General features: G+C 52.4%; 1 protein-coding gene across 1 annotated transcript in view; it reads right to left on the reverse strand.

Moving 5' to 3' along the window:
- Window positions 1-11,861: 11,861 nt before the first annotated feature.
- CCDC12 (coiled-coil domain containing 12) overlaps window positions 11,862-12,861 on the reverse strand; it is a 39,971-nt gene continuing 38,971 nt past the window's right edge. The window contains exon 7 of the mRNA XM_067292067.1: window positions 11,862-12,846. Coding sequence (XP_067148168.1) covers window positions 12,767-12,846 — 80 coding nt within the window. The 3' untranslated portion in view covers window positions 11,862-12,766. The remainder of the gene's footprint in view (window positions 12,847-12,861) is intronic.

Here is a 12,861-nt window from a genome sequence, read left to right on the forward strand (position 1 = left end):
GACATTCTTATTCTTATTCAAGTGGCTTAATTTGATTTAGCTAAATTCACTTCCAAAGTCTACAATAAGCGCACAGGCAGTAAATCAAGATGCCCTTAATTATGCATACAGGGCTTGCGCTGCTCAGCAGCGATGCCGCTTGAGGTGTGCGGGGAGGTGAGCTGATTTAGTCCGTGGTCCGGTGAGAGGTTGCTTCTCAAGGGCTCCAGATGGCCTAGGCGTGAGATAAAGCTACAAACGCAGGTGTCTTGCCGCTCAGCAGTTTTCATCCACTGCATGCTGTGACGGCCTTCGAGTGCTTTGCAATCAGCTCCGCATGGCCCAGAGCCCAAGCGCCTTAACCAGAACAAGATGTCCCCAAATAAATCACAGAGAGGAGGCAGAACAAACGCAGTAAATAACCCGGGAAATCAAAGCGCGTTCCCCCACAGCGAGCCGGCAGCGGCGCTCCCACCACCGGCCCAGCCTCACCCTTGTGCGGAGACCCCAAGAAAGCTAAAATTGCTGGTCACCCCCCCCCCCTTCCAAGTGGGTTTCTTTCACCTTTCCCCGTGCATCTTCCTTCTCGTCCCTCCTTCGGCTGCTTCCCCATGCATCTTGCTCCTTTTCCCTCCTAATTCCTGGGTTGGTGCTACAGAGCGACTCTTCCTTCCCCAGAGAAGACTTCATTCCTGGGTGCCGTCCTCAAGGTGGGTGGCGTGATTGCCTCCAGAAAGGCCACAAGTTGGAGTCTGGTTCCTTCTCCCAGGCGTCTGCTCAGGCCCTAGCCAAGACAGTGGCACCTCTTGGAACAGCAGCTCTCTTGAAGATTCATCCTTGCTGTCCCAAGGCTTAGGGCATCTGTCTCTTTGCACCCCGAGCACTGCCCTGGGCTAGTCAAGGTGGCTAATGTCACCCTTGGAAAATCTCCTTCGCCTCTCAAATGCAGCCCTGGGCTGAGATATTCTGCAAAGTGAGGAAGCGCCCCAGTTCATGGGAAGGTGAGACAGCAGCTGTTACCTGCTGTCCTGCAGGGTCCTTCTTAGCACAAGGTGCCAACAGGAGAAACATGCAGAATTATCACCGGAGGAGCCTGAGCCACAGGATCCCTCTCATTTCCCTCATGTCTCAGTCATACTGAACTGCCTTTGAAATGCCTAATTTCTCCCAGGCTCTGGGCACCACGCATAAAACGCAAGTTCAAACAGTGCTTTCAAAAACGGACAAGTCTCCAAACAAAACCACAGAGCAAAGGGGGTTTTTGAAAAGAAATGGGAAAAACACACACACACACACATACACAAAGAAACCCTTTAATAAAGAACACAAGTGCATGCCACAAATGGAGGCATAAGGGATGTGCCATTTACCGATGACCAGCTGGACCTCGTCTGTCTGGCAGAACTTCCCTGATTCAGCAACCCGTTTACCACGGTCCCATTTTACCACCAATGTAGCCCAAGACTGGGACCTGGACATACTTTTGGGTATGAGGCATGGAGAATGGGATTGCGGAGTCCACAACAGAGAGTGACTTTTTTTTTTTTTCTGTTTCTTAGGATGTAGAGGAGAAAGAACTGAGTTTCCTGAGTCATAGGAAGGATCTACAGCTATTTCTATAATGACTTTGAGGTACAGCCTGCAACCCAGCAGGAAACAAAACAGAATAATACATGGTACCAAGCAAGTCATAACACAGTAAATCAGGCAAGAACTGCTTAATTATTTAAGAAAAAAAAGCCCCATTTGGGAGAGTAATACATGATAGATGGGGTACCCTTAACCAGACAGGGATATAGGTCTCCAGTGGTGGAGGAAACAGAAATATTACTTCCAAGACAAATAAGCAGACTTTTAAAACACTAATATATCTTTTTTTTTCTGTTAACTTGTGAACTCTAAAGATGAAAAGTCTTCTCCAAGTGGAACAGAAATCGAGCGATAAGGGCAATAAGCCCACCAGCACTGGTGGAAGCATCGATGTTCTGCTCCTGCTACTGCTCCAACAATCCCCCCATGAACAACTACCAAGGTGTCAGGCGACCTCTCCATCTCCACGGACCCGGCACGTCACAAACCACTTAGCACCCAGGAGCCCATCACCCTCTCTCGGATGAGTCACCCCAGATGTCGGTGGGATGACGTGACGTCACCCCGTCCCTTTGCCAGCCGACCCCTCTGGCACGGTCACACCTGATCAGGAGCAGGACTGGGCCCCCGGCTCGCTAGTGCCCACAGGTGCAAGCTAAAAAAGAGCATCCTTCAACTAATAGCAAAAATGAGTGGTTATGTGGGGCGGGCATCTGCCTTATCACCCATTAGTGAGTGCAGAACATCTTTCTCTAAAATACATTCGCAACCTCGGCTCGGACTACACACTGCATAAATCTGCTTCGTGTTTAATCCTTCTGGCATAGCGTATTGCCTGTGCCGAGAGTGTTATTTAGATTGCGCCTTAAAAAATGTAATTATCTCCACTTTCGAGCCTGTAATCCTCTCCCCTCATTGATATTGGAATTGGCCTCATCGTCAGAGCACTGCTAGAGCATGCTGGATGATCGTCACTAAGGGTTTTCAAAAGAAACAGTAAATCAGATGCTTAAAATATTCATGAAAAACTGTGCTGGGCAGACACTGTATGAAATAGCCGTCATCTTTTCATGGCAAACGGGAGAAGGATGCATTCTGCGGACTGCTTTTTAAATAACACTCAGCTTTCCTCAACCTACGTCCATCTAATGCTGCCACGTTCAAACACATGCACCAAGATACCCGGTTCTGCTGAGACTGGGACACTGCAATTCGCACCAGTTTCTCAGGGTTTTGTCTCACCAAGTCTGCAGGCCCCACCAACACTTTCGCCAGTAGGTGCAAGGAGCAAATACTGCTTGAACCACCTGTAGGATCTGCAGCCTCGGACTGCCACCAGGAGCTCCTCACCCTCCAATGCGAGGGCGTAAGGACTGAAGGGGGCTGACAGCACAAGGCAGGTCCCGGAGTCCTTCCAGGAGCAGCAGAAGCCGATAGTCGTGGCTCTACCATGGAGCAGGTTACCCTGAGCACTGGGGAGAGGGTGTCTCAGAAGGTCCAAAATGCAATGGGACCCTGCAAGGGGACCAGCCCATCCGAAAGCTCGGAGGATGAATACAGCCCCAGGGAGTTTACCCAAGGGGAAGGGCATAGCAGCGGCACGCTGTCTTGGTACGGAAGCGAATGGGACCACGTCCGAACCCTTGGCGTGCACGCAGAGACACGGACTCTTCGTTGTCACTCTGCATTTCTCAGGGTGAAGGCTGGTGTCGCAGCAAGAAAGGCGTGCAGAGGAATTTGCATTCAGCATCTGCTCTGACTTAAGAAAATTGCAGCGCACAAGCTTTCAATCACCGATGAGCCTAGTTGTGCAGAATTTTCTGAGAGAGCGGTTTGCGTTTTCTTTGACAAAAAGAAATAATATGCTTTGGGTTTGAAATCACAGTTTCCCCAAAGCTCCCTGGTTATGACTAAACGGCTTTTTGAAAAAGCAAAAACTAAAAGAAGCACTTTGATAAGGATGACTTTTGGCATTTGCAAATCATAAAGTGTGCACCTCTGCTTCCAAATGGCATTTTGATTGGCCCGGCATGATTTTTTAATTTAATTTCGTCTTGTGGAGAGCTTTGAATTTGGTTTGGCTTGGAGAAAAGAATTCAAAATCATGAGATTTCCCACAAAACAGGAAAAAAAAAAATCTGCTTCCTACCCACTTCTGTTATTTAGCTATGAAAGACTGTTTTTGAAGGATCCCGGGCTTGTTTGAAAATTTGTCCATAAAGTATTCACAGCTTATTCAAAAGCTTATTGCTGAAATAATAAGGCAGAAATGTGACATCTGAAGTGGCCCACAAGCTGCAAGCACTTTGCGGGTAAATTTTCACACCGAACCCACAGTTTTGCACAGTGCAGCTGGTGCACGGGATGCCAAAGGCTGCTCCACCTCCAGAGCAAGGTCCCAGTGAGAACCGGCCAAGGTTCGACTTCGATGCAGCAGGTGAGAGCCCTCTTGGAAAGCACAGCTTGCTGAGCACGGGAAGAAAAGCCTCCATTCCTCAGGGCTTAAGTCCAATTCTGGCTTTCGATTAGCAACACCTAGTGCTGGCCACAAATAGAAATGAAAAGTCAGCATGAAAATGGGCCATTTGCACATGGAAATTCCTCTTCTGTTCTTTCTGGAGGACTCTTAACAGCTCATCAGGATCCTTGCCAGATTACTCGAAAACATCTCCATTTTCCATGCCATATAATAAGCACACTAGGTGGTGGCCTGATTTCCAGTTTCAAAAACAAGGTAGCAATCACTAACAGGGGACTTTGTTTTGTTAGAGTGAATCACGACAATTACAGCCAAATCAAAGCAATCAGAGTATACGGGACATCACACATGAGCAAAATTTACTCTGGCTTCCTCGCAAAGCCAGGCTGCCAGGGGGTGGCAAGGAGTGAAAAATGTTTACGTGCCCAAGTGACAAGAGCCACAACTGGAAGAACATGCCATTTAGAAAGCAGCTACTGTTTGACTTTGCGGTCAAGAGCTTCGCTATAGCAGCTGCTACACGAGGCTGTCCTGATGATCGTATCTGGCCAGCTGTGAAGGTAGAAAGGCTCCGGTTTAATTTCTTCTTTCCCCATCGCCTGTGGAACTTCCTGATGCAGGATGTGACGATCTCGGTCAACTCCTTTTAGCCTGCAAAGACATTCACTATCCGTGTTAAAAGGTGATCTCCAAGACACTGGAGCACAGATGGAGTCAGAAGCCCCCAAGACATGAACCCATGAGGAATGACGCTGTGACCTCATGCTGACACGGGACATCGCATCAACTGACAGTAGCTCAAATAGCTCCCAAGGTATCTTGGTAAAGCCAAGAGCCAGGCAGTGGAGCAGTTTTAAAATACCCATCACTCCCACTTTGCTCTCCCCTTCTGTCCCAGCTCCAGTTCTTTTTCGCTCGAACTCCAGCCAAAATTTACATCCAAGCTTCTCAGAAGTTGGGCCGGTGTGGTGGAATCATGTTCACAGAAAGAAGTTAATGAGAAAGCTACATCAGCAACGTCTTTGCTGAGCTACCCACAAAGCCTGGGACACCCTTTGCCTCCAAACGCTCCTGTGGGAGCTGCCAAAGGTGTCAGATCGTTCACAGAAAGGAGCATCCAGTCCTTGAAGGTAAATCAGGAAGACCATGAGAAGGGGCCAAGAGAAGAGAAATAGGGGAAGAAGTAACCCAGGAATATGGCAGGTACAAGGAGGGGAACTGGAGAGAGGGGCTGGATTTGCAGAGGACATCATCCAGCACCTCACCAAGACTCAAGCACAACAGAGACAGAGCAAAGCTCTCCATAGCGACAAGCCAAGTCTTGCTCTGAGACCTGTGCCTGCCACTACAGCTAACGAAACCTCTGCAAATAAGAAGAGAAAGTATACGTATACATATATACACCCGAACACACACACGAATATATTTATAAAACCAACAACCAACCAACAACTAGAAAATAAACACCAAGGAATGTTCCAGTGTAGTAAACTTGGCTGGCCAGAAATCCATGCTGGGAAACAAAAGCCAGTTCCCTGTGAAGACAGGCCAGCACTGGGGAGAATTAAGCCAGCGTCAAGTTGGACGCCCATGAAGGGACCCTTGCTTTGGCCTTGCGCGAGTGCAGCACGCAACCATCTCGGGCTGGTGGGGCTCAGATCAGCATCGCGCTGGGAGGAACAGCCTCCGAACGGCCCGCCGTGCTCCCGAGCTGAGCGCACGGGTCTCAGAAGCCATCTCCCCAACTTCATCTGTATTCGACGTGTTCAGTTCCAGATCTGGGAATGCTAGAAACAGTTGGGGTTTTTTTCTCTTTCAGCATCTCCAGCTCAGAAATTCAGTTTTCCTCCAGGCCGCTCACAGCTGGATTCTGAGACTGATGCTTGTGTGTCTGATTAACTCCCATTGACTTCAAGAGATGCGCCGGTCACTGTCATGAGCTTCTGAGTGATACTTTCCGACCGGCTCCGGGGGAAGCACAGCGGGAGATGTTCAATCTGCAACTGCTGGAGGAGGCCTCAGCCTCCCAACTGAAGCAGCATCCTCCCAAGCATCAACCCCACTGGTGCCCCGGTGCAAAAGCGACCGTGATGATCCTCTTTGTGGATGCCATAGAGACCAGACAGGTGCTGAGGGAAGCTGGGGGGAAATCCCTGGAGCAGCCTGGTCCACGCTGGGGCTTAGCCTGACCAGAGATGCATTTGTGTCCTGCCTCGCACCCCACTCCTGGCTTGAACCTGGGACTTGTGACCTGAATCCCAAGCAGTTAGGGGAGTGGGCCCGGCCCTATAAACAGTGGAAGGGAAGATAAGTGCATCTTGGAAAGCCATTTAGAGGACATCTTGAGACTTTCCTCCACCAGCCAGCCCTGTGGCTTGAGCTGAAGTTCCCTCAAGCCCCATGAAGACGCTTTTGTCTATGAGAGGAATCCCCTCAACCCACAGTCAGATCTTTTGGATGCCATCCAACCCCCCACCTCCCCCCCAAAAAGACACTTTGGGTACAGTTTTGTTTCAAGGAAGCATCCCACAGCCCCCAGCTTTGTTCCCTCAGCCTGGCGAAGTCTCAGAGAAAAAATAAGCTCATAGCCTTGCTCCTTCCACTTGATGATGCACGTTAGAATAAGCGCTTTGAGCAGAGCCCCCACATATGGTCTTGTCCTGCTCATCGCTGCCATCCCTGAGACTCTCCAAGGATGTGGCAGACCCCACTGATCGGTGCATTTTTCCTTCTCTCCCTGGAAAAAGCCATCTGCCATGGAGGAAAGCCAGGCAGGGCGGTATTCAGCGAGGTTTCACGTATCAGCACTTCTAGAGCGATGGAGCCCAGAGCCGCGGGAGCAAAACGCACTCGTGGTCTCGTGAGCGTGGGACGGGGCATCCTTATGCCACCTCCTCCAAGCACCGCTGCCAAGATGGCAAAGGGCAGAGGAACAGCTTAAAAAGAAAAGCAGCCTTTTCGAAAGCATTTCAAGCCGACAAGGTATGGATTTCCATGGGCAGCCGGTTCCTGGCCTCGCGTTTGCACCCCTTTCCCTGCACACCGAGGAGGCCGCCCTGGGCTTGCCCTAAATCGTCAGCTCAGCAATCCCCAGAAGCCCCCTAAGAGGCACGGGATAAACATTAAGCCTTTGATTTTCTCAGAGCTGGAGAGATTATCTCGGTGGATTATTTATTCATTTATTGGCGGAGCATGCCGGCGATTGCTCCAGCCCTTCCAGCCTTCCTCCCTGGGTTTCTTGCTGACTCCAGGGGATGCACCAAAGGACACTGGTGCAGCCCCCGCCACCCCCGAGGGGCTGCAGGTGGGTCCCTGGGCAACGTGCAGTGATGTGGCAAAGAAAAACAGGGTTAAGTTAAAACTCCCTCCAGGCCATGAGAAGCGCTGCATGGGATTTTAAAAGGTCCAGATGATAAATGCAGTTTGGTGTTATGTGCCAAATGCCCCTGTTCTTCCAGCCCTTCTTCACAAGCTCTTCTCTCCCCCAGGTTTGGGAAGGGAACCCCCCAGAGAAGGGGGGGGATCCTATGCCGGGACCCAGCCCCGTGCCTGCACTCTGGTCCCACACCAGGGTCCTTGATCCGATGCTTGGATGCCTGTCAGATACCAGGACCGTGGTCCCATGATGGGACCCTGGTCCCACCTCAGGATCCCAGTCCCATGCTGGGACCCAAGTCCCACACCAGGACCCCGGTCCTATGCCGGAACCCCTGTCCTGTGCCAGGACTCCTGTCCCACACCATGACCATGGTCCCATTCTAGGACCCCAGTCCCACACTGAGACCCCTGTCCCATGCCAGGACTCTGGTCCCCCACCAGGGACCCAGGCCCATGCTAGGACCTCTGCTAGACACCAGGACCCCAATCCTACACCAGGACCCTGGTCCCATGCGGGGCCCCTGGTCCCACACCAGGACCCCAGTCCTATGCAGGAACCCCAGTCCCATGCTGGGACTGGACCCCTGTCCCATACCACAAACATGGTCCCATGCCAGGATCCCAGCCCGGTGCTGGGACCCTGGTCTCACCTCAGGATCCCAATCCCATGCAAGGACCATGGTCCCATCTCAGGACCCCAGTCCTATACCAAGACCCCGGTCCCACACCACGACCATGGTTCCACGAGGATCTCACTCCCACGCGGGGAAGCCTGTTCCACACCACAACCAAGGTCCCATGCCAGGACCCCAGCCCCACACCAGGACCCCCCGGCACCCAACTCCTCGAAGCACCAGAGCAGAGGGCCAGCACCATCTCGCACCTCCTACATCGCACAGCGCTCTCCAATCTGCCATTTAACAGGCAGAAAAGCAGCTCGTGGGTGTAATCACCACCGGCTCTCGGGGAAGAGGCGGTCACAGCCCTTACGGGTTCCTGGGGAGGGGGTTGGCCACGCTCATTTTTTGGAGACGGGTCACTATTTACAGGCATGATTCCCCCAGGCACCAAAGGAGCCAGGGCTCCTTAGGGCTTGGAGAAATGGTGCTTCGAGGTCTACGGAAAATAATGCACATATTAGAAAGAACAAGGTGGCTCTGTCTCCCCAGCAAGCCGAGACTCCCAGTAGGTATTTTCCAGCCAGAAGAGAGACCCCGGTTTGGGTCACCATCTCCGAGCCACCACATACCTGCAGCGGGCGAAGGAGCAGCCCCGTGAGCAGCTCCACTGTTTCCGTTCCTGGCTCTCCTGGATTTGTCCCACTGCAGGGATGGTCCCCAAAGCCACGCACAGGGACGAGAGGCCCCAGGCAGGGCCAAGAAGCGGGTCCTGGCTCCCCACGAGGGCTGGAACTGCTCTCCATCAGCATCGATGTCCATGCCACCGGCACCACCAGCTCGGCCCAGGAATCAGGGCCCGATCGCAGCATCATTTCAGCCTGAAATAAAAGCAGAAAGCGCGTGGAAAAGTGAAAAGTCAGAGTGTTTCGTTCTGGCATTTCGTGAAAGCAAACGTTTCGATTTTTCGTTTCCAAATGACATTTTCACAGACAGCCGAAAGAAAGAAAACTATTCTTTCGAGAATGTTTCCTTTGACCAGAAAGGCAATTTTTAGTTGTTTTCATTTTGTTGGGGAGGAAAAAAAATATTACTTCAAATAAGCTCAAAAAACATGTCAAACCCGCTTCTTTCCACAGTCTCGCTTAGGGCAGGACTTAGGGACTGCTCTGCACCAGGGACAGGAGCAGGGTGGTGAAAAGGGTATTTCTGGCATCAGTTGAAGCACAAAGGCAGCATGGATTTGCTCTGGAAAAAGCTGTTGTTTGCAAACTCGCTGGGGAATAATGTGGCTTAAAGGGAATTTATCTCCCTTTAAAGTCCACAAGGCCAAACTCTCTCCTGCTTTACACCACCGCAAAGCAGAGGATCGTGCCCTGAGCGCGTGCAGGGTTTATCTCCAGGTAACTGAGCTCTCATCAGAGGTGGTTTATATCTATATTTCCAAGTGCTTCAACATGTTTTGCAAAACCGAGGTTCTGGGCTGACGGAAAGATCCCGAGTTGGCTCTAGCCACAGCCAGGGAGGAAAGGGCAGGCGTGAACGCGCACCGAGGGGACGAAGGCTCACCGGACCGGGGCAGCATCCGCAGTGGTCCAGCCGCCAGGGATAAACAGGACGCAAGCGTGGGTTCATGCACGGAGATTTGGTGACATCTACAGGGCATTTTACCGAGAAGAGGCCATAGCTTCGCGGAGGACGCACGGTCGTGCTCCATCCCGGCATCCCTACGCAGGTCCGATCCCCACTGCTTCACCCCTGCAAGGAAAAGGAGAGCTTCAGTCCTAGCAAATAACCCCGACCTTTTTTTTCCCTCCAAATATATGTGCTGCAGACAGACAGCCCTGGCGAAGCCTGCAAAAATTTGCTATTCCAGGGAGCTGAGGTGAAGAAGAATTCAAGGCTTCTGCAGGAGAAACCGCAAGAAAAACCCATCTGCCAACGAAGGAAATGCACATTAATGTATGTGACAGCGCAATTAATAGTAGTAATAACCCATAAACATACCCACATGCTGGAGTAATCCCTAAACACTTGTCTCGTTCATCAGTGGGGAAAGTTCACAGGCTCAGTAGACAGCTCCCCTTTGGTGACAGAGAAGCCATCGTCACGAGACTGTGGGTCCTCTTGCTGCCCTGATCATTTTTAAGCAGGTCAGGCTCTTCCAAGCACCACCGCCTGCTCTGTCCGGTGCCGAGGATGTGCCCATAGCAGCGGATCCGCCCTGGAAGGATCCCAAACATTAGATCTGGGGCTGAGCGGGTGCCGTTAGGGCTGTTTCGGTAGCGTGGTGGCCCCCATCAGCAGCAGTCGCATCTGAGTCTGGGCACAGTGTTACTGGGCGCCGACAGCCCCTTTTGGCCCCAACCTTTAAATTTCTGAGAATGTGGGGAGTTGAGACAATTATTTTCCCCCCTGCAAACCCTTTCCTCCCAACATCTTCTGTTTCACATGAGGAAGAGGATGAGGTGCCCTCAGTAGAGCCCACGGTGCAGGAGGGTCTTGATGAACAATAAAAACAACCCCAAAACATCCCACTGTTTGGTTGTGCTTTCATCCCAGGTGGTATCCGAGGTGTTTTCCCACTGGAAATGGAGCCTGGAGGGGGCCAAGGAGCCCACGGCCACCCACCGCAGGGGATTGCTGGGCGCACAAACCAAAATTCATGGGAAAAACACATCTAGATGCGCTGTTGCGCGGCCACAGGTGCCCTTCCGGATGCCTTGTGGTAGCTCCCAGCGCTGGCCCAACAGGGTACAGGGTTCTCCTCGTGCCGTGGGCACCCTGGCCCCACACAGCCAGGTCAGGAGCCCCAGGGTGCCCAGCACCCCTGCAGGATGCAAGCGCAGGCAGATCCCAACGCCCCTTCCCCGGCAAATACCTTCTGCAGCAGCCGCTGTGGCCACTTCTACAGAGGCACCGGGGACAGTCGCTGCAAGGGGGACACGGAGCAGGGATGCCCCCAAGCGCAAAACACCGGCAAAGCTCTGCAGGAATGTATCCCCCCGTCGACGGAGCCAGGCTGGGACCTTCCTGCTCTATATCAATCCCATCCCAGGACTCCTGGGTTCGGCTCGCAGTCCCCCTTCCCACAAGGCTGGAGGAGCAAGAGAGGGGTTAACCAGATCTTTGCTCAAACCTCCTCGCCTGGAAGCAGGAACAGGCTCTGGCAGATGGGAATCTCCTCCGGAGGTTTCCTCCCCCCACGTAAGCATGCAACAGCGGATTCGGGTGGAGGGACAAGCATCGATCAGTCCGTATTTAGCACGGCCAATCTTGACCATCGCTAGCTAGCTCGGACTGATCTCGTCCCATGAGAGGACCTGGTTCAGCTGGTGACAATCTGAGATGGCAGAAGCGGCTATCAGGGCTCAAGCAGGCAAAGGTCAGGAACACCGTCAGGCACCATTCAGTGCGAGAGCTGGGTTAAGGACCTCTTCCCCCAGCAGCTCTTTTCAACAGCCTTTTAAAAGCAGCAGGATGTGTGCGCGTTAACAAGAACAGTTATTTTTATCACAGGTGAGCTCTTCTCTAAATACTGCTGTCAAGTCTGTACGCACCAGATGTTTTCCCTCAGGACAAAAACGCTTTGGATCCAAAACCAGGAGGAGTCAGGCGCCCACATGGCCCCTGTTAGAGCAGCACCGCAGTCAAGCCAGCAAGGGTCTGGCCAAGTTACCCAACCCGCAAGATCTCAAAGCTCCCCACTGCCAAGGGCCAACAGTAGTTCTGCAGCATCCCACCAGGGGTGAGGGACCAGCGAACACAGCGGCCTGAAGTTCCCCCACCTCTACAAAGATCTCTGCAGACAGAACAAATGATGGTTTCTACCACTGCGGGACCATTTTATTATGAAAATAATTCTTACAACCAAGCTTTGTCAATTATAAAACACACAGAGCGGTGGTACACGCTGCACAGCCTGAAGGATCTGGAAACTTGAGGGAACAGAACAAACGGCACGTTAATCTCTCAGCTGGACCACGGGAGCCCTCTTCCCGATGCAGAATGACAACAGGTCCTGAGCTGTACGGTCATTTCCAGCACAGTTGCTCTGTACATGCTGGGTCTGACCGTGAACGAGAGGCTCTCGAGTACTCACAGCCAAAGGCGAGGAGACGTCGCTTGTGCTAGTTAGGCCAGCTGTTCCGCAGAGAGCATCACCCCAAGAAAGGGATCTCTCCGCACGGAAACAGGGCTGTCAGTCCCCTGGGAAAGGGCAGTGCCTCCCTAAGGGCTGCTCTAGGCTGTGTGGTCGTGTCTGGCTTATCCAGCAAATGAGAGGAGAGCTAGCCTGGATCTAGTAACCTTGGATAACATCAGAATAGGGTTGGTTTCAGAGGCCGGCCTGGGACATCGGCATCTTCTCTGGCACCAGCCCTTTTGCTTACACTTTCCTTGCTCTGAGTCCTGCCGGTCTAGGTTCAAGCCAACGTAAGTGTCTGTCCTGCTCCAATCAACCTCTGCTGGCACTGCAATTGGTCCCAAGAAGGTATCTGTGAAATGCTCCTCGAAAGCCAGCCACGATCTCAGAGGTCTTTGTATCTGTCCCTCTCCTTCAGGCACATTAGGGCTCCCTGGGCTTCTGGCAAAGCGTTCATCAGCAGCGTGTCCCAACGAGAGGTGCCTCTCTACCTGCGAGCAGGGGATTGGCATTGCTGGCAAAGGCTGATCTACGGAGCCCTCGGCAGAGCCCGTGCCTGAGGCTGCCGGATGGAGCTCCTCAGTCGGAGTCGCTTCCGTCCTGCTTTGCCGACCCGACTGCTGACGCCAGCTCCTCTTCCTGGCCTTTCAACCTCTCTCCTGCAAGGGAGAAGA

This window comes from Apteryx mantelli, chromosome 2 (genome assembly GCF_036417845.1).
Source record: "Apteryx mantelli isolate bAptMan1 chromosome 2, bAptMan1.hap1, whole genome shotgun sequence".
NCBI classification, from domain to species: domain Eukaryota; kingdom Metazoa; phylum Chordata; class Aves; order Apterygiformes; family Apterygidae; genus Apteryx; species Apteryx mantelli.